Source organism: Lethenteron reissneri, chromosome 5 (assembly GCF_015708825.2).
Source record: "Lethenteron reissneri isolate LAM-NWPU_2019-01 chromosome 5, ASM1570882v1, whole genome shotgun sequence".
NCBI lineage: Eukaryota > Metazoa > Chordata > Hyperoartia > Petromyzontiformes > Petromyzontidae > Lethenteron > Lethenteron reissneri.
In genome coordinates this window covers 8678764-8701274 of record NC_083783.1, presented here as the reverse complement: position 1 = coordinate 8701274, position 22511 = coordinate 8678764, and the positions used below count along the sequence as shown (strand labels likewise).

The window sequence follows — 22511 nt, the reverse complement described above, 5'->3', positions numbered from 1 at the left end:
AAAAAATATATTCCTCAAGAAAAACAAAGGAATGTTTCAAAATATGAAAGGAGACGTCGCTGAGTTTTCTGCCTGTCGACCGAGCGATCTTTATAGAGTTGTTGACCGAATCCAGACAGCATTCTCAGACCCAACGCTACGCTGCGTCCCACGCCGGCTGAAGTGCGAACGCCAGCGCTGTCGCTCTTTGCGCTGTAAACTCTGGCAGGTGGGAGAGAGAAACTCTGCAGGTGATGGGTGGGAGAGGGAAACTCTGGGGGTGGGAGAGGGAAACTCTGGGGGTGGGAGAGAGACACTCTGGGGGTGGGAGAGAGACACTATTAGGGGTTTGCCCGGTGGCTCAGAGCAGTTTAGAGACGTTGAGCCACACCACTGAGATCCTGGTTCCTAATCCGGGGGGTTTGCGTTGCCTCACGGTGATGAAACCAGGTTCTCAAGTGTGGCCAGGGCTGGCTTAATGTGGGGGCTGCAGCCTAGGCCCTGGTATTTTAGGGTCCCCCCCCCAAATAATAAAAAATACAGTGCTTTGTTACGATTGAAACTCAATACTGCGGCACTGTGATACATTATATGGTTTCATTTAGTCGTTAAAGCCATAGCATCACGATGCACATTACTACCAGTTATCTCTAGAATTTTTTTAAAATTTCTTTACGTTAACAGTGAAGCACACTTTGCGTTAATGCCGACTGGAACTGACCGTGAATTAGAAGGAAATCACATGACATGCGCAGGTGATTTTTGCAAAGGTAGTTTTTTGTTAAGTGGTTACCTTTTAACCAATTAAATTGCAACCGCCTGTCTTTGCCATCGCTAGGTGACGATTCCTTTCGCTCTAGCGCACAGAGCTGCGCGAGGCTACGTGAAGCGAAACACGAGTGTACACGAGGTTATGTTAAGTGAAGTGTGAATTCACACCAGGCTACGTGAAGTTACACGCGAACACGTGTGAGGTTACGTGAAGTGAACACGCGTGTCCATGGGGCTGCGTTAATGGAGGCATGCATGTACACAAGGCTACGTTGAACGCCACTCGAATTTACACGATGGTATGTTAAGTGACACACGAATGTAGTCAAGGCTACGTGGAGGGAAGACAGAGTTCAGACTTCAGTTCAGACTCTGTCTTCTCGACAGACCTGTTCTTCACCTGAGGACGGCTGCTTGCGTTGTGGCCGAAACGTCGTGAGAATTATTTTATTATGTTTAATTTTTATTATTTTATTATTTCCATTCTACGTGACTTTACCGAAAGAACCAACAAGACGAATGTCCACGTTGAGTCCAGCGTGGCTGGGTTCATGCCAGGGCTTTAGGGGCTGCAGCCTGCACTCTGAAGTGCCCCCCTTCCTCCTTCCCCCCCAATATATGAACTGCTTTACAATGATTGAAACACGCAACACTGTCGTAGTGATATGATAAATCCCACGGGTAATTTGGTCGTTGAAGCCATAGCATCGCCGATACTGAAATCGTTTTGTGCGTTTGGACTTTGATTTTGCTTCAAAGTTTGTACATCACATTTAACAACTGGAACTGAAATCAACAAAGCGAATAGCAGTGGGGGCCTTTTGTTACGGGGCATGGGTGGCTTTAAAACAGTCGAGGCAAGGAATTTAGTTCACAGAAGGGGCCCTTAAACTAGAAAGTCCCTGAGCTCCCATCAAACTTAATGCTGCCCAGAGTATAGTGCATCAATGGTCTCAGCCCACTCAGGATTGATTGCACCCAAAAAAAACATAATATTCAATGTTTTTGTATGAATTGGAGTTATTCTCATGCAGTGTGTTTTGCTTTGATTGACGTGTGTAGCAGGCATGCCCCTAATCTGAATAAATAGTGACCTCAGAAGTAGTTCTGCGATGTCTTATTCCTGGGGCCGTTCTCCGACACGACATGGTGCACTGCTCGCTCGGACATTGCCTCGTGGAAATGTCTAGCCGTAACAAGTAAAGAAGTGATGTATGGTTTGTGTGCGTTACAAAACGGTATTTCTCATGAGCGATGTTTATAACACGGATGTTCAGCAGCGTTCATCACCAAACATATCACTCGAGGGTCATTGTCACTGTTGCAAAATGTTGCCCGTGTTAAATATATCGACCAAGTTAGAGATCGGGTCATTGTTGAACATGGGCTCAGTCAATTATAGACCCGTATTAAGTCGAGGGCCATTTTTGAAGACGGTGTTAAAGATAGGATCCATTTTAAACACATGTTCAGTGTCTACCAAAGGGATGCATGGTAAAGACAGGACCCATCTTATATGTCGGACCATGATTTAAAGACAGGATTCATGTCGATGATAGCACAGCGTGTTCGAAATTTCTTTCAATACTGGATCGCAATTTTTCGATGGGGACGCGCGCTAAGTTTGGGACTTGGGCTAAAGATAGCGTCGACTCGTTAAAAAGACAGAGGCTTGTTTTAATTATAAACCAACCCTGTGCCTCGCTGGGAAAGCAGCAGCAGCGGCGGGTTTAAAACGGTTCCTTGGAATGCAGCGCACAGCGGCGGTGGTGGTGGCCGTGGCATCGTGGACACGTGGGAGAACCATTTTGACGTCTTTATGGAGTTGTGCGTTCCGCCGACACACACACTTGACGGCTTCACCCAGAGACGTCACAGTAGCCCATGCTTCGCGATGTAGACATGGCGTCTCGTTTGCCCGAGCCGCCCGCGAATACGAGGCGCTTGGGATTCATGTGGCGGCGGTGGCGGAAGTGGCGGTGGCAAAATGAATGGGGGGCTGATTGAAAAAAAAACGTGACACCCTTTTTACATTTAACTTAAAATTTAGGTTTTACGTAACTAGTAAAACAGTCCGCTATCGTTTACTTCTTCTGCATTACTGGATATATATATTTTATATCTTTCATAACAACTGTTTACTGTGTACAAATGCTACGTAATATTTCATTTATTGGTTAATATGGCCAATTCCCCTGCAAGTATGAATGCACTCATTTGTGGGTCATCATCATAATCATCGTTTAGTAAAACCGAAACGTGAGTAAGGGAAACGCAAACAATGTATGTATGTTGGACTTCTTTCGCACCGTACGTCGCCAGCTGAACAAATTAGAGGCGAGGGGGGAGAACAACAAACACGATAAGCAGTTTTAAAGAAATGAGTTTTTATTCCAGATTTAAAAGTGCATAGCTCCAGTGGCTTCTTGCAATCACGATGCGTCATCGCCGCGGTCGCTCGCTCTTCATATTTTGGGGCTGCGTCGACAATCCAAGGTTAGGTCCGGAAGGCGCGAGAGCGAGACAGATTCTGGAAAGGGAGTTCGTTTGCGGGTTGCGTGGGACACCGTGGAGTTGGTCGTGCCATGCGTTGGGGCCTCTGCCAGAATCTCAGCCGCAGCTGTCTAAAACCTTAAAACCTCCACCCGTAGGCCGCAACCACCTTGCGGCCAACACGGCGTCACGTGGCTGACGACACAACCTTCCTCCGCCATGTGGTTTTGGTCAGGTCACCCCGCCCCCTCTTCCGCGAAATCACAAAATGATGCGGCCCCGCCTGCCTCTAATCGTCATGGCCAGGAAGCGCCCAAATAAGGCGGTCGGTCTCTTGGACCGCCCGGTGGCGGTGATAATGGCTTGGGTTGCCACCTCTCCGGTACAACAAAAAATTTGGACGTGTCACAGGAAGAAGAAAAATAATTATTTGCAATACCGGAAGATTGGAGAAATACGTGTGATGCATTGTCCGTGGGGTGGGTGTAATATTACTTAACTGACAAAAGCCATGTACTGGTTTTGCCAGATCAGCTGCCTCAAAAAGAAAGACGATCCTGGGAAAACCAGGACAGGTGGCAATTCTAATGCATAGCCGTCATGCCCGCCGAGAGTTGACGATCATTAGCCGAGCGCTGAGATGATTGTGAGAGCATCCCTCTCTCCGTTCGGTTGTTTTGAGGAGCAACGACCAAATTGTTGGCAGATTTAGCGACGACACCGGACCGCTGCGTGCCGTGGGAGTTTTTGTTTCTCATTAATGTCCACAAACAAGCAGATGAGACCTCGGCTCCCGGAGGGCGTAGGCCTATTAAATAATAATGTTCCCGTGGCTGGCTCGTTTTGAAACATTTTTTCGAAATTAGTGTCCCAGATCGAAAGTCGAGGGCTAAAAATACACATCGAGCTGAACTGATTTATTTTTTAACCCTCGATTTTTACGCGTGCCATACTGCTGGGAACATTCCTGTGCTACCCGTCACCTCCCTGGCAAGTTCCTGTCCGGAGCCCACACATCCCCACTGCTCCTGCCATATTGAGCTTTTCCCAAAATGTTCACGGGCGGCGATCGCCGCAACTTGCTCTCGTTTTTCCACGTGAACGGAAGGGATTTCCTGTGCTGTGGGGGCCCAGTAAACGTTGTTTTTGCGAATTGTGTTATTGATTGAACTTTTTTCTGCGGTCGTTGGCTCTGTTGAGACCTTGTGTGATTCTATTTGGAAGTGTGTGTGGGACGGATGTCGTGACTGTATAACACACTGTGCATTGTCTGTCTGGGTGGTATGTAGGGTTAATTTCAAGGTTTCAGTTTCTTTTTCAGCAATATTGATAATGACATGCAAAACAATGATTAATAAAACCACCCACTCTCATTAGCGTGGGGAAGTTTGGTCTAACAACTCCCGTGACCGACACGGCATGGTGAAGCATTCATCTAGCTGTAACTGACGAAGGGCTGTAACTTTCAAAAGTATATATATATTTTGTAGTATATCATGGGTTGTGACGTGACCAATCACATTGGTTCCTTCTCGAACGTTTGCACTTGCCAATTGGTTCGATCGTTGCTTAAACTTTACCAGATTCGATCATCGATTGCTTGACATGTGACGTCCACGTTCGATTCCTTTAGCGGTTACCGATAAATAACACATCGAATAACAACCGCGGTTATATAGGTACTGGCCCAGTCGCTGCATCTGCCCATTGTGGATTCCCCCTGACAAAAATGTGTTGCCGATACTCTACACGCAACCTCTTGACCTGCATAAAAATAAACCGATTCAGCAGAATAATGCTAACCGATCCACCCACTCGTGCACAACGAGATACAGTGATTTATGTATTTGAACCACCTAAACTGGGTGGTTTATTTTTGGAAACATTGTGTTGTGAACGGTTGTGCTGAACTGGTTTATTTTCATACGTGTAAACACGACTAATGCCCCAATCTTCCTTAACCGTGCATACCAGCGTGTTACAAATGTAGTGTACGTGATAAACATAAGATCGTGCCAGAATAAACATCAACACGATGTTTAACTTTTTATGGAGCTTTATGATACGGGTGGATTTAATCATAAAAAAATTATGAAGAGCCGAGTGTTACTACTTGTGCCCTTTTAGTTCCTGTTTTTTGTAAAATGTTTTGCTGGCCCATTTTTCAAGTTAATATTTGTACAAGACAATAAAAGTGGTTGAATTTGTTTTTTTTACCCTGCGCAGATGAGCTGAGAGAGAAGCTGAGCAGCACATGGAAGGCCGGTCTCACGGCCCTGCTCACGCAACAGGGAGGCTACATGAAGGAGGGCGGCTTTCTCCACAGCACGGCATTGTGGGTGAAGGAAAGGATCATGGGAAAACAAATCAGCCCTGCAAGGTACATATTTTTACGGCACAAAAAAACTAAACTCCTCACTGTAAAGTACTGTGAAGACGTCAACGAAAAATCCAGAATTACTGCTAAGTTTGAGAATAAAACATTAACGTGACTTTGCATAAGTTGTTTAGTTTAGGACATATTTATGCAGGGTAACTCCGCTGAGAACCATACGTCTCTTTGTTAGAGATGTCCAGCCCACACAGGGGAAGTCTTGATATTTGGGCAGCATCCAAGCGGTGGGTAATTTGACCAGGCCAGACGTGTTTTTCTGACCCGTCGTGGGATCGCTGCCAGGACACTGGAGTCGAAGCGTCTGATTGAAGAGTGCCACGGGAGACTCGGGGCTCCATCCGCGGAGCAAATAGAATGTCGACTTGACGTCTTATCCGAAGGTCGGTCGGCGCATCCCAGAGCGCACTGCCCTCCAGCACCGAGCTGGGGCCCTGTTTGAACTCAAACCATCGGCGGTCCCCCCCCCCCCCCGTCCCGCCGCTGTGCCCCTCGGCTTTAGGCCGAGACCTGATTTGACTGGGGGTTCGAAGGTCGCATGGTCACAGGCCACGGCAAGACGAGCACAGACGAGCTGCGTTCAAAGCCGCGAGAGAATGCCCCGCCGCACATATGCGCAAACAAAGACAAAGATTCCCTGTATAGCCCCTATAACAGGCTGTTGAGGCAAGTGCTGTTCGAGAGAGCCTATGAAGGCTGGTACGGTACACGAGGGCGTGGGAGGTCGGCACCAATCCCGGCCGCCATTGTCTCCCGAGTGGCGATGTTTGCACACTGCGCAAGGTACTCATTTGAGGCTGAGTCGATCTAGAGCAGGCCCAGGACCGGTTGACTTAATCGTCACTGGTGGTGGTACAGAAGCAGAAATCGATCCCGGGTCACCGGATTCATCGCGCAGCGCGCTAACCGCTAGACTAGCGCACACACACCAATACCCGCCACAAAGTGACGGTGACGTCACCACGGCGCCTGTGCCAGGACAGGTGCACTTTGAGGCCACGTGAAGTGTCGAAGGCTCACCGACTGGAGGCCTCGGGACAGACCCGGGCGCCATGAGGCCGGCTGACCGAGACAACTGGGAGATGCGCACACACACGCATGGACACACACTCGCACAGACACACACTCGTACACACACAAAGATACCCCTGTATAGCCTCTAACTGGCTGTTGAGGCAAGTGCGCCTTCCTCCCCCTACCGCTGCTGTTTTACAGGTTACTAGTTAAGGCTGAGTAAACCTCGTGGAGGCCTAGGACCAGTTCATATAACATTAGCTGTTTATGTCAGCCAAAGCCGGGAATCTAACCAGTGTTTCCTGATTCATATAGCACATGGCGTGAACCACTGCGCCACCGCTCCCCATATATATAAAAACAACAGCTGCCATTCGCACCTGAGTGAAGGTGACGTCACCGCAGCAGTCGTGCCAGGCTATGTGCATGTTGAGGCCACATGAAGTGCCAAATACTTGCTGGCATGAGGTCACGGGACCAATCCAGCTGTTGTGTGTTAACTGACTGAGATGACTGGCAGTTTGCACCACCTGTGCTCCCCTGTGTACTACCATATATATATATATATACCCACATAACAACAACAACAACCGCCATTCGCCACTAAGTGGCGGTGACATCTCCACGACTCATGTGCCAGGCTATGTGCACATTGAGGCCATGTGAAGTGTCGAACGCCCGCTGGCAGGAGGTCACGGGACAGACCCAGGTGCCACCGGTCGACTGACTGAGATGACTGGCTGATGCACCACCTTTGCCCCCTACTGTACTGACTTGCTGTGCTTTAGCCACCCGGCGCTCCGCTCGTTGTTGTGAGCATCGCTCCTCTGCCCTCCGTTGTTGTTGGAGGGCGACGGCCTCTAACTGCCCAGTAGCAGCGTCCTTCACGAGCCTCCTTCACAGAGGCCGATCTTGACACCGCTGGTACCAGTCATCGGCAAGTCCACTCAGCTCCACATCCTCCTGTACCATATCACTCCATCTCTTCTCTAGCCCGTGCCGCGTCCTTTTAGCCCCCTCTATCCGGCCGAACAAAAGCTGTTTAAGAATGCGGTGGCTGGGCATGCGGGCTAAATGACCCAGCCATCGCAGCCCCACATACACACTTGTGCACACACACACACGCACCCTCGGAGTGATTGTGTGGGCACGATGCCGTCATTATATTATCATCGTACCTGCCCAGAGCCATCGCGTGCTTGGCACATGACGTAGCTTAGCCGCAGGGAGCAGGCAACTGTTTACACCAATTACTACTGACAAGTCGTGGGGTTGTGTAAATACATTTTCTCCTGCTGCTTACTTGCAGTTATTTGCTTATCAAAGCCGAGTTTTGGTACGATCAGCAAGATGTGGGCGTAGGGGTGGTCATGGTAGGCCCCGATGTGTACGTGCAGTTTCAGCGTCTAAATCAAAAGCAAAAGATTCACCGGTCACATTTTTTAAATTTAATCCCTGAAGGGTTTGCGATGGAATGTTTAGGTGCAGCAATTTGACGAACTGTCACCCTTGATTCCCAGGGCTGGATTAAGTTTGATGGGGGCCCAGGGCTGTTATAGTTCTGGCGGGGCCCTTCTTTGGAAATTCAATTCCTTCCCTTTACCGTATTACCGCCACCCATGCCAGATGCTCCACTGTTATACACCTTGGTTATTTCACTGGCATTTAAAAAATGTGAAATAGCAATTGTAAAGCTAAATCAAAGCTCAAAATAACAAAACTATTACAATTTTGGCACATAACTGGTAGTCATACACAGAGTGATTCTATGGCTTTCATGGCCACATTACCTGTGGTATTTATCATAGTGCTACAGTGTTGCGTTTGCAATAATTTTGATGGAGGCTGCAGCCGCTTAATCCCCCTGCAGTTCTGAGGGTCAGAGTTGTCGGATGTATCTGAGAGCGAAGGACTGTTGTCTAGTGATGAGCAAGAGAGGCGTTTGAAGCGATTCGAGAAGCGGCTGAATTGGAGACATCGTCTGGGGCAGTTCGTTAACTCAACGTGAGGATCTGCCTGCCGTAACGAAAAATCCCGTTCGACGTTTCATCTCATTAGGAGGGATGACACAGTCGCATTGCAGTTGGTCATAACATATCCACTTGGAAAAACAAGCTCCGTGAAAATCACCTGCACCCCTATTTTCAAGCTTGTTTAGTTTGTTTGGCCGTGTCAGTTTGTTCCTCGTCATTTCCAGTCAGCCCCAAAGTCAGTAACATCATAAAGTGTGCTTGACTGCAGCCCATTTAAGAGTCATGTTTTCGATTCTATCACAACAACCTTCGTGGGTTGTCACTTTGCTTTTGGACAGTTTCCAGGCGTCAAGCAGCGTGTGCCGTCTGTGCGACCGCGTGCAATGCTGGCACGGCGGTGAGCGAATTCAGGTTAAAGTCTGCGCCCTATAATCGCATCACAACCCTCTGTCAGCTAGAGCAACGTCTTTTTACGCGCCTCGCAGTGAACTTTCGGTGCCCTTAATGCGCGCATTTAACGGGAGAGTCGGGGGTTGTATTTGTTACAGCCGTTGGGTGTTGACCAGGCACTCAAACATAACTGGCATTGCCGTTGGGGAGCATTTGTAATCACTTGGCAGCCATTCAGTAATCCCGAACTCAAAATACACGTAGATTCAAAACAGAAACAGGTTCAAACGGCACGAGTCGATATAGATATACGCGTGTCGGATCGTGGCAGACAACGGCAATGTTGTGCAGTTGGTTTTTCACCGAGATGGCTTCTCTGAAGTCTGGTGAACCATGCCAGGTGTTGCTTTTTGAATCTGTATTTTTCCCACTCGCTGTTGTTAATACGCAAATTTCTTTTGGAGCGGGGGGGGGGGGCTGGGGAGGAAAGGAAAAACAACCTACACAACCTACATGATGAGGCAGTGTGTGCAATGGTGTACGATTATGCCTGCGGCCTCAGATTTATGAGTCTTTTTAACAAAACATAATTCTAAAACCGCGGGTAGTGTTGGGGTGCTGGGTGCTCTGGTTAGCATATTGCGCGATGAACCAGTGCTGGGCCCTGTGCTCTGACTGAGCAATGTGTGGTCAACCAACCCCCTTGAACCACAACGGGTGTGGGGTGGGGATGCTTTCTGCTGATGCACTGACAAAGGCTTTAAATAATATATTTTTTACAAAATGGTATATATGAAAAAATATATATATTTGTGGTTTCATTGATAAATAATTCATTTGTTGCAAGTAATAGTCGTACATTAGATTGTCAAACTCTATTTTGAGTATGACAATCAAATGGGTTCGATCTCTACTCTGACGCCTGGTGTATATTTGTAATTTGTATTGTTCTCCCTGTGGTTGCGTGGATTTTTTTCCGGGTCCTCCTGTTCCTCCTTCCATATTTAGAAACATGCGTTTAGGTTATTTGGCTTTTATACATTTACACATGATCAGCCACTTTGTTGAGCTATCATTTATGGCCAGGTCGCTTCTGAAAAAAGAGCTGGATAGTTCAGTGGGCCTTACCTGGCAAAATAAAAATATCGATTTAAAGCTTTCGTGACTGCAGAGATTCATCTTCTTGATTCTTTCGGTAAAGTCACGTAGAATGGAAATAATAAAATAATAAAAATAAAACACCCCGCCAAACCTCCTACGCATTTCACAAGTAGTACTAATCGCATATCTGCATTTCCCATAAATATGCTAAATTCCTCTTGATATGCAATGTTTTTTGTCAAGGCACTCTTCCCCTCCAACCCAGCTTAAATATACGCTCCAAGCCTGGTGGTGTTTCATTCAGATACTGTCTTTCCAACAGACCTGTTCTTCACCTGAGGATTGCTGCTTGCGTTGTGGCCGAAACGTCGTGAGAATTATTTTATTATGTTTTTATTTTATTATTTTATTATTTCCCTTCTACGTGACTTTACCGAAAGAACTAAGAAGATGAATCCCTGCAGTCACGAAAGCTTGAAATCGAAATTTAAATCGAAAAATGGTCGGAACCATTGTGTGTGTGTGTGTGGCACAACTCCTCCCTGTCATCCAGAATATCTCCAATTTTGGACATTTCAGGTTCTCTTCACCGAGTGAACGGTTACTGTAATTGCAGATGCATGTCAGAGCCAAGCGTATTGGTGAATGCCTGTATTCGGCGCCTTCTAGGCGAGGGTGGATGGGCCAGCTTTACTTATTTATTTATTTGTGAAAGTCCCAAATGCACTGGGCCCACCAGGTGGCCCAGAGATGGCGGTACAGAAAGTAAATCCTTGAATCCACTTGTGCGGCGCTTTGAGTGTTGTCCTCTCTCATATGTGTGATCTGCTGTGGTTACTCTGGTTTCCTCCCTGATGCAAAACACTCCTTCATGGAATGAGCCAAAAATCTCAATGTTAGTGCCCAACCGAAAAAAAAAAGTCCTTGAAACTCAAGAGTGAGGCTGTAATGGATAAATAAAGGCCATTATCATTGTTACGTAACACATTACTGAAAATATATTGTGTATCTCTTAGCGACACCAACCATCAAAAGAACAGTTTTTACCAAGGTACAAAACCAATTTTTTTGTGATTGTGTTCCGAACGTTTGTGCGTGCGTCTGCACGTGCCTCTCTGAATATCCCCGGTGCCTGCGAGTTATTTGTCTGCTCTAAATTTCCACGTGATAAACCACTTGGTTGAACTATTCCTTGTGTCCAGGTCGCTTCTGCAAAAAGAAGCCAATAGCTCAGTGGGCTTTACCTGGTAAAATAACAAACAAACTCATTTCTCACCCCGTGCCCTCCTGAACATCTGTGACAAAAGAGCTTTGTCCCCCAGCCTGGACGTGCTGGGTGCCGCCGTCTGCTCGCTGGTGGACGTCGCGCTGACGTCGGGGCTGCCCACCGCCCACCCGGTGCCTGCCGTGCTGCGCTGCCTGCTGCCCTCACCAGCCGAGTGGGACCTCCTGAGGGCGCCGCTGCTGCTGGGACAAACGGTATGGCGCTCCCCCCCCCCCCCCTCCTTCTTTTCAATGGGAACGCGTTTCACGGGACACAGCTTTCATCGGGGGTGGGGTGGGGGTCCCACGGGCAGAAATAAAGCCACGTTCTCTGAGGCGTTTTGTTGTGCGATGCAAAATGCGTGTCGTTATTGTCGTGGTTTCTTGTGTTTAAAGAGCCACTTGTGCCAGGGCTGTTTGTTGATTGGTGTGGGTCCACGCCAGTGCTGGCAGATGGTGCCTCAACTCGAGTAAGCCCGAGAGAGAACCCATCTTGAGGGTATTTGGCCTACTTTGTGCAGCTAGTCAGGCGGTTTTGGAATAGGTGCGAGTAACCCCCACATTCTATCGCGCCAAACGCTACCTGCTGATCGACTAACTGCGGTGAAGCCGTTCACGCTGATGCTGGCCGGGCGGAGGTTTCCAAGGGGAGACTTTAGAAACTTGTGCCGTTATTTCAACCGCTGCGCCGAAAGGTTGAACCAGCGCGACCTTTGCATTGAGTCCTGTTGCAAGGAATGAAACGGGGGGGGGGGGGGGGAGGGGGGGAGTGGGGCCCCTCTCCAGCACTCGCCACCTGCTTTTCTCCCTCTTGGTAGCCCAGCACCTGTGCCCCTCCAGCCCATGTTCTCCGATTCAGTTGCACCATCTGCGTGAAAAGATAGCTTCAACCGCTACGCTGCGTGCTGAGCTGTCTGTCCCGAGCACTGGCTGTGAAACTTGTCATTTCATCTGTGGAGCGGTACGTGCAGTGCACGCAGTTCCTTGGTCATGCAATTGGTCGTTTAGTTTGGTAAGTCAATCAATAGATCAATCAGCAAATCAATAATAGTCAATGCACGTTTTATGAAGGTGGGAAGCAGTGAAGTTCAATTCAGCAATGGATTTTCCCACGCAGCTCTCTGCTGCCCGCCACGTAGTACAGCCTCACAGCGGCCGATGACAACCTGGCGTTGCGTGGAGGTCACCCGTGCACGATGGCATCCTGTCACGTCCGTTACGACCACGGTGGGTGAGTGCAAGTGAGAGCCCAGAAATGCAACGAGGGGCGTGAACGCAAGACAAATCTTAGTTTTTCCCCCCCCATTCCTTTCAGTTCTCCCTCCTCACAACCGCCATGTTTTTCACGGCCTCCACACATCTCTCTCTTATCCGTACCTCTCTTGTGGCCGCCATACTGCTGCGTAATTGTTAAGCGCTTTGTGTATTTTTGTTAAAAGGCACTTTCTAAAACTATTTTATTTATTATTCCTGGTGATTTGGTCATTGGCCGCAAGAGAAACGCGGGGCGATGGGGGAGGGGAGGGGAAGCAATCAACAGAAGGAGTAACTTAGGGGCATTTTGTGAGATTGTGAATAACAAGTTCATCGACGTGGAAAATGCACCAGGTTTTAGACTCGAGTCAAGTAAAAAAACGCAACACAACGAGCGGGAGGAGAAATAATAGCCGACGCTCGCTCCGAGACTCGTGCCGCTGTGAGCGAGAACTTGGGCGGGCTGCGTGGGATCGTGGGTCCGTGCCACCGTCTCTGGAACCCGGCTTCCCACAGGGTTGACGCGTGAGCTCATGTCCATGTCCGCAGCCCACTCAGTGCCTCCTTGGGTTCGTTCAATTTGTCCATTCATTTTGTTAATTCCTTGCCTCTCATTCATCGTGACTCATTCGTTCATCCATTAATTTGTAGCTGTTAGATATGTTTGCAAGTGCTAGGTGGATTATTATTTTCATAATTATTGTATCGCAGGATCGTGAGACGTGGTGCTGGCGATTTGGGGAGACCTCATCCAGCAGTGGATTGACCACGGCTGATGAAGATGGAATATATATTTATACATAGAGAGAGGCAAATATCATCCGCTCATACTATTGCTAGCGAGGGCCCCTTCTTGCAATCATTCGTAACAAGATTCTGCTGCGTATATGTCTTCGCGCTTGTGCTACACACACCTCCAATCTAGTTTACGGGTTGTGCCGCGTAATATTGGTCACGATGACCGACGTTTCGCTGCATGTGCTGGCGGTAGGAGGGTGACCCCAGTGGCATAGCATGGTTGGTATGGGGCCTGGTGCAAGGAATACAATGGGACCTACCTCCTTGTCATAGAAGAAGACCTGATGCAGGCAGTGATGAGAAGGAAACTGGCACTATTTGGACACACGTAGGGTGGACAACAACAGGAACATCCGTCTAGCAGCGCTCCACTCCCCCTACCCCACACCCCCCCCCCTCTCTATCTCTCCTCCCTTGCTCCTCCCCCCTCTCTTACCTATATAGCCTCTTGTCACGGCAGCCCTTTTGCCCACTTCAGCAATTGTTTCTTGCTGTGGTTGTCCCACCTGATGACGGACGCTTGTGTTGCGCCCGAAACGTCGTGATTGAATTTATTTTATTTTCTACCCACGTGACTTTACTGAAAGAACCAAAGAGTATTTTAAGTGTTGTTGTTGTTTGGGAAAAATTTAAATGAACCAGAAAGAGAGGAAGCCCCAACAGAGAATGGCTTGACAACGACATGATGAGAGATTGGTGCCAGAAAGATGTGGCCACCACTTGGGAGCATATTGGCGCAAAGACCGAGGAAACCGGAAACAAATTCCGAAAAGTTGCAGCGGACAGCTACTACGGGCTATCTGCCCATGGATAGTGGTAATGGTGATGATGATGACCCTCTTACCTATATCCCTCCGGGGGCCCCTCTTCATCAAACCCGTCGCTTTGGCTGCCCCACCACGTGGAGTTACGGTGCGGTGATACCGCTGTTTGTTTTTGGGTCGTAACGGTTGGAGGTTTACACGTGACAGGTTTTTTTTGTTGTTGACAGTTTTTATTTTTACGTTTATTCGCATGCAAGCAGGAATGTGGACACGTGAAAACGCTGAACGCATCGCGGTGTGTGTCTGTGTATGTGCGTGTGTTTATTTTTCACGAAGAATAACACGGGATTCGGATGTGCAAAGTAACACATGACTCACCGTTTTTTTTTTGCAGTCTTACATTTGTATGATTCAGCTAAGGTAGTATATGACGCATTAACGTGATAAACAAACAAGTCACATTTTAGAAGGGCTGTTTTACAAACAGATGAGTTTTGCCTGTTTTTTCCGTAAAATGGGCAATGATATATATTTTTGTTCTATCGGAGTCTGCCCGCTGGCGCCGTGCAGTGTTTTCTTTTCTCTGCGCTGCGGTAAGTGAACAGTTGTGGGGCGATGGGGTGCAAACCGTGGTCACGATCGCGACCGAGGGCCAGAACTTAGCGCTTGTAGATTCCCTGAACAGCAACCACAGCGAATATATATGGCATGATGTTGGCGGCACTAGAATGGAACTGAAAATGAATGTTCAACATATGTAAGAGAATAAGAGTGGTATGGGAATGTTATCGAATGGTGTCAAGCTGAACGGCGCTAGGTCGCACACGGTGTCAATACGCGTTGCATAATAACACTTACACAAAACTCACCTCTTACTTTCGGACAGTACCTTTGCTTTGGTCTGCTCACATTGATTATGATTAAATGTAAGCGCTTAACAGGAGGGAGAACGACAGATAACCCCATCTGGATTTGAAGCTTTCGTGACTGCAGGAATCTATATTCTTTGGTTCTTTCGGTAGTTAGAAACTAACTACGTGACTTTACCGAAAGAACCAAAGAGTATAGATAATCCCATCTTGATTTTGGCAATATGTTTGGGAGCTTAATGCCAATGTCAAGGTCAGCTAGCCACGACGACGAGAGGGCTTCAGAAGAGGCTTGGTGTCGTTTTTGCTGTTCCTCCTCCTTTGAAGGAGCGCAGACCCACAGTGGTTTACTTAGATGGTCCGTAGTTTGTGTTGCATGCCCGCAGTCGCACGGTGGCTTGTGTCCTTTTAACTCTCTATTCACGAAGGAGATGTGCGAATCAGCCTGGTGATGTTCTGATGCGGTTGATGGTTACGCCGGTGTCTTGGAGATGTGTCAAAGCCAGGGGGTGCGATGTTTGGGTTTCGAATGAGGCGTTTATTCTGGACATCCGCATTCTTCCACTCTATCATGGGATCTCTCTTGCCAGTATCACAATATAAGAATAGGGTTTACCCTTTCTGGCTCACCCCGAGCTGCTCACCCCGAGTTCTCAATGTCCTGAGAGTGACATTGTCTTTGTGCTGTTCGCCTTTTGGCATCCTCTGGTCTAACGCCGTTTGAGACGAGGTTCTAAAGAAAGCTGTCTGTTGTGGACCAATCAGTTTCAAAGACAATGCATATACTGTCAGAGCATGTTTTTTGTTTGCATGTTCACCACATGTTTATGTGGACACATTTCTGCGGAGGGAGCTGGTAGGAACGTTGGGTTGCTCGGTCAATGGCCAGGGTCAACGGCGGCGTGGTGTATTCCGCAAATATGGCCGACTGTGAGGGCGGGCACAAGCCGGCGTGAGTAGGTTAAACGTTGAGTTTTATAAGGGCACTACGGGGTGATCAGCCCCTCCCCACCCAGGCCCACCCCTCCCACCCCCCACCCAGCCCCACCCTCCCCACCCAGCCCCTCCCCACCCTCCCCTCTCCACCCAGCCCCACCCCTCCCATTTTTGGGTGCAGGACGGACGGACACAATAATCCCCTGTGGGCTGGTGGAACCAGGTGGTTCCTCCCAGTATTAATGCAGACATGATTCCTTGCAAAAGGTTTCAGTTTGGTGTTTTAACATCTTAACACAACTGTTTTATTGCCAGAAAGGGTAACACCTATTCTTATATTGCTCCACTCTCTTCGGGAGAAATGCAATAACTATTGGTTCACTGACAAAAAATGGTATAACCGCAAGGATAACTTAAAGTACGTCTTAATTAAGAACCAAAACTGGAACTGGATGTGTTGCACACGAAGCACAGTAATAAGTGGAGCTAATCTTCTTGGTTCTTTCGGTAAAGTCACGTAGAAGGAAAATAATAAAATAATCAAAATAAAAGATCATAAAATAATTCTCACGACGTTTCGGCCACAACGCAAGCAGCCGTCCTCAGGTGAAGAACAGGTCTGTCGAGAAGGCAGAGTCTGAAGAGTCTGAAGAGTCTGACCTGTTCTCCACCTGAAGACGGCTGCTTGCGTTGTGGCCGAAACGTCGTGATAATTATTTTATTATGTTTTATTTTTATTTTCCTTCTACTTGACTTTACCGAAAGAACCAAGAATATGAATCCCTGCAGTCACGAAAGCTTTAAATCGAAATTTAAGTGGAGCTAGCTGATTATTGTGGAGCTAAAGTTGTACGTACGTACCTACGTTGAACTTCTTTCGCACCGTACGTAGCCAACCATGCTGATCATCCAGCAGTAGATTGACTTAACCGCATGCTCGTATGCCTGTCTACGGGAGGTTGGTCTTAAACCCGGGTTCTTCTCACAGTGCCGGGCATACGTAATAACACGTAGCCTAATTCTTATTATAAGCAGACAAGTTCACGGCACTTCCGCTGCCCTTTGCGGGCAGCAAGCCCCCTCTTCTGGAATTTCTGCTAGAGAACTTTTTTTTTAAGCGCTGACCTAAAATATTGCATTTGAAAGGACTCTGAAAGTGTGCGAGCGTAAATAAACGTTTCAAAATGAACGGCGGCAAATAATGAGTTTTTTTTTGGTGCTGTCCTGTGATATGATTAATTGCGCGGTGGACGTTTTGTGGTATTAAGCATTATTTTACTTGGAGTATTCAGTTTTTGAACAGCTTAGCACTGATTTTGTCATCTGTACCCTCGAGGCTGTGACTCCATGCACTCTCACCTGGTTTATATAACAGTTAACAAATACATTAAACATTATTTTACAAGTAGCATATGTTTTTAAATGTTCAATTATTTATTATCTCTCAAATGTGGAACTTGTTCTGAGATAATTAACTACACACACAGTAAGTACACAGACACTCGAACTCTCTGACTCTGGACACAGGAAATAACACCGCCAATTTTTTTTGCCCGCAGACGACGATGCTAATACCATCTGTCCAGGTAGTTAAGTGCAAGAAAATGCGCAGGAAATGGACAACTTTTCGCTTTCCATCGGTCTTTCATCCCCGTCGCGAAATCAGCGTCTGGATCTGCGCCGCTCGCTCTGCACAGCGTCCCTTGCCAACGTCTCCGTTGTCTATATCTCACGTGCGGCGGTGACGGCGGTAACCTCCCGAGCGCTCTGCACCATCGTTCAGCCCCCCCTCCTTCTCCCGACCCCCCCCCCCCCACCGTTATCCCTCGAGTAAAGCCTCCCAGGTTTTTTCCCTTATCCTTACGCCCCTTTGGCGAAGCACATATGCCCCCCCCCCCCATCGCCGCACACACGCTAGCAGCCAGCTACAGCCTGCGCCTGTTTACGTTAGCCTGACCAAATGATGTCGTAATGTTGGGTCTCTCTTGATCCAGTTTTGCGTGACTTGTAAACACTCTCTCTCTCACACACACACACCTAGATAAAGAACCTCCAGTACTGCTATTTCCAGACTGTCGTGGCAAGTGCTGTTCGCGAAGGAGATATTGGGGTCAGCTCCACGCCTGGCCATTCTTTGTCTCCCCAGGGCTGATGTGGCGGACACGCGCATTTGAGACTGAGTTCACCAAAGGCGCGAGGCCCAGGGGCAGATTCTGATATCACTCGTCACTGATGTTTTCCATGGTCGTGAATCGAACTTGGGCTTCAAAGCGAATCGCGCCACTCGTGTACGCAGGGACAAAGGTCCCATGTCCGGTATGGTCCACTTTGATTGTTGGGGAAAGTGCTGCTAGTGAGCACCTGTTCAGGATAGTACAGCACACGAGAGGGTAGTGTGGCTACTAAAGCTCACACGCCTGACCGCCTTTGTTTCCCAATTGCTTATGTTTTATACACTGCAGCACCCACTCATGTAAGGCTGAGTTAACATAGAGGATGCCCAGAAGTGGTTCACATATCACTGGCCACTGATGTTACTTAGCCTTGGCCAGGAATCAGATTCAAATCGATGGGTTATTATCGCTGTGGTTTAACCACTGTGTCACAAAGGCAAAGACACACACAGACACTCACATCTAGACTGCTCAGCACAATACACACTGTCAAACATGCTGGACAGTTGCAAGGGTTTGGCACTTTGAAACCTGAATTCACCAGTTAAACTAAGCTAAGATTTGTATTTACCAGGTAAGGCCGACTCAGCCGTGTCGCTCTTATTCAGAAGCGACCTGGCTACAAATGATAGCTCAACCAAGTGGCTTAGCACGTGGCAATTTATAACAGCCAAATACTCTAAGAACATGTTTCTAAATGTGGAGGGAAAAACCGGAGGACCCGAATAAAAAACCGCATGCTACCACGGGGAGAGCATGCAAACTCCAAAAATACATCAGGGTCCCGATCGAACCTACGACCTCCTGCATACCAGGCGAGGTGGTTAACATCTCATCACCGGAGGTGCCCAGTTAATCCCGTAGGGCAACATTACCAAAGCAAGCTGACCTGGGTAATGATATTCACATTAGATACCCTGCGATGACGTTCGTTAGAGCAGGCCGCCTCGGCATATCGTCCAGATCAACATATTCAATGTATTCAGCGTGAACCAAATCACAGCAAACAATGAATAACAGCCTCTTCCTTTATATCCATTCAGGTGCAAGGACACCCTGTGCTGAGGCACAAGGCTACACGCACAGCCAAACTGATCATAATAATTGGCCCATTATTAATAGGGGATAGGTGCGGGGTGGGGGTCACGTGACACGCATTGTTTTACATAATAGCCAAGATTTTAAACCGCGCTGGGAACGTGAGCCGTGAATGGCCATCTTGGCCGAATGCTTTCAGCCCAGTCCACTGTTTGTAATTTCCGAGGCTTCGTTAACTGCGAATAAACCGCTGTCAAGGTCCAGGACAGGCGTCTGGCGCTGCCTTATCTGTGGCGTGGGCCAGGCACGGGTCGGCGTAACCGCATCGCTCGACCCCCTGGAACTCGCAGTGCCAAACGAGGGGCACAATTGTCAGCTCATATTGATGGATGTATGTGTGTATGTATGTATGTTAACTACCTTGCCTGGTATACAGGAGGTCGTGGATTCGACCCTGACGCCTGCTGTATATTCGGAGTTTTGCGTGTTCTCCGCATGGTCTCGTGGATTTATTTCCATGTCCTCGGTTTTTCCCTCCACGTTTAGAAATGTGCGTTTAGAGTTTTCGGTTGCTATAAATGTCCACATGATAAGCCAATTCGTTGAGCTATCATTTGTGATAGTCAGGTCGCTTCTGAAAAATAGCTACGTGGTTCAGTGGGCCCTTACCTGGTAAAAGAAAAAAATTTGTTGAGTTTATGTTGAACTTCTTTCGCACCATACGTAGCAAACCGTGGTCTTACATTCAAGCACTATCCAGGGTTAACTCTGACTGGTGCTTTGTTCAAGTGCTACGACTGCATTTAAACTCTTAAATCTTCCTATGCCCTTCTGATATGAGAATCTCGACCAGAATTTTTTTTCTTTTAAGGGGTCTATGTGGGTGTTGAGGAGGGGCACCTGCATTTACTAGGAGGAAGTTTGGTTACAGGTGGTGCTTCATGGTCCAAACGGCCTCCACCTCAGCATCGTTGTCCTCGGGGCGATAGAGGCCACTGCCCGTGTGCTGGCCCCAATCCTTTCACACACTCTGTGAAAATCCTCGTTGTACTAACCACCAATCGTGTCCTCAAACCTGCCCCACTGTTTGATGACCCTGGGACGCAGCAATTATCAAACACCCCCCCACTGCTCCTTGCTCGAAATTCTCCCATCCTCTCCCTGCTTTTACAATCCCCAGGACCCGGCCCTGTCTGCTTTAGATATTTTAAGGCTTAACTGGGACAGTTTTTCGACAACGGGTTACTAATAGTGCCATAGATCACGAGGCCTGATGAATGGCCCGTGTGAGTTAAACCTCCGGAGTGCGGCGTTGCGGGAATGGCAGGGAGCGTTTCTCTCTTGAAGAATGACGAAAAACCGACGACCTCGGTGTGTACTGCGGCGCGTCGGAGCCCCTCTTCCGTTTGGCTACCTCGATCAGCTTCCCACCGCTTCCCACCGCGCCGACAATAGGAAATGTTTTCCATTCAACCTTGCTTTTTAATTAACGCATTAAGGCGCTCATTATACGGCTCCGCTAATCCATTTTCTTCCCCTTCCGTTATGGAATAAACAGCGACGCGCGCACATTGGCTCTCCATTTATTCACCATGCCCGTTGCAGACTTTCCTGACCTTTAATGTCTGGTGAATAGCAATAATTCGAAAGAGCTTTTGGTGATCAGAATGCCACTTGGTATGCCGGGCCTGTTTTCACTACGATCCATCTTCTCTTGTCCGCTGTCCTCTCTCTCTCTCCTGCCCTGTGCTTTTTAGTTTCTGTCCCAGAGAGAGAGAGAGAATTACATTTCTTGTTTTTCTCAAGACCGGCTCTTTTTTTTTCACGCAACCACAGCGGCAAGACTTTGGGCAGGTGTCAAAGCGCAGCGGGAGACCCTCTCGTCAAATTGCGCAGAAATTTGGGAGCTCCGTGTGGCTACGAGATTGATTTAGTTTCATTTCATGGAGCGTGTTTTTGTAAATTTGGCAGTGTGTTTATTTTAATTGCCTACCTACCGTTCTGCAGCTCTCGCAGCCACAGGGCATGCCAAAAAAGCTCGAGCGTGGATTGCGTTTAAGCATGGAACGGAGTCGGTGTTGGTGAGATGATAATTCCGGCTTGGTCTTTGCAAATTTCCCTGAGAGTTTGGGCTCTGCTTGAGTGATAGCGCAGATGACAGCTGGCTTGCTTAATTCGAAACAAAAAAAACAAACCCATCTCACTTATACAATACGAATAAAAATGCACGTATATTTACGTTTTTTTTTACTTCTCTGGAATAATACCACACGTGTTGTATTTGTATAATTGGCATAGAATGGTGAGTGTTTTTCTTCAACTTATTAACATTTATTTTTCTTTCCTAGAAAAGGAAGGCCGCGCACGGTCCGCGGTTAATGAATAGTGAAACAAAACATTTCGTGACGGCCGATGAGCAGTTTATTTAGTCAGTGGCAATCACTCTGTAAACAGATCACGTGACATTAATGCAACAGTGCAGTCACACCTGACGTGTGCGATGCCTTAAGCTGTGAGTGTTGAGGCAGGAGATGATTCACGTAAAAATGGATCAGATGTGTTAGGTGCAGCGTACGAATATAGAAATCGAGACATTTCGCCAACTTAATTTTTCCATAATTAATAATCGTGATATACCAGCCTTTGTCAATCCACTCTGGGAAATAGCCTCCTTATATGGCATGTCAGTCATGGGGTTCGTGTGACCATACTGCACCACACTGTTGTTCGCCACGGCCGGTAATTGAACTTGGGTTGGTAGGTTGCGAATGCGGTGGACTAACCGCTTGAGTTCATAAACAAGCTCCTGGCATGTGGACATTGTGCGACCCGGCGCACGGTAGTGCCCAGATACTTCTGCATTGGTGAATGTGATTTGTAAACCGTCGTCCTTACCCATATATCGATAGTTAGATTTTAATGTGCAATTTTAATTCGGGGACTGTGTGTTATCTTGGGACTCGTTTTGCTGTTGTTATGCTGCCTCGCCCAAGCTTGGTAATTGGTGTACTTCTGTAATTTTAGCTTATATACTTTATTTATCTATTTATTTTGAGTGATTTTGTTATCTTTCCTATACTTTGCACTCCTATCGTGTTTTTGTATTGTTTGTTGTTGTAACTTCATGACCCGCCCCTACTGGACATCCGCGAAAAAGAGCTTTGTAGCTCATCGGATTTCTCCAGTCTAAAAACAAATTCAGTACACACCCAGAAACACATCGCGGGAAGCTACGCAGCAGCACGGCCGTGAAAACCCACGGCAGAGTTCAACCTCACGTCCCCCTGCGCCCCCCTTCCCAG

General features: G+C 47.7%; 1 protein-coding gene across 1 annotated transcript in view; it reads left to right on the top strand.

The window, feature by feature from the left end:
- The window catches only part of LTN1 (listerin E3 ubiquitin protein ligase 1), a 177213-nt gene that overhangs the window by 123757 nt on the left and 30945 nt on the right, over positions 1 to 22511 (top strand). The window contains 2 exon segments of the mRNA XM_061567905.1: positions 5470 to 5623; positions 11436 to 11592. Coding sequence (XP_061423889.1) covers positions 5470 to 5623; positions 11436 to 11592 — 311 coding nt within the window.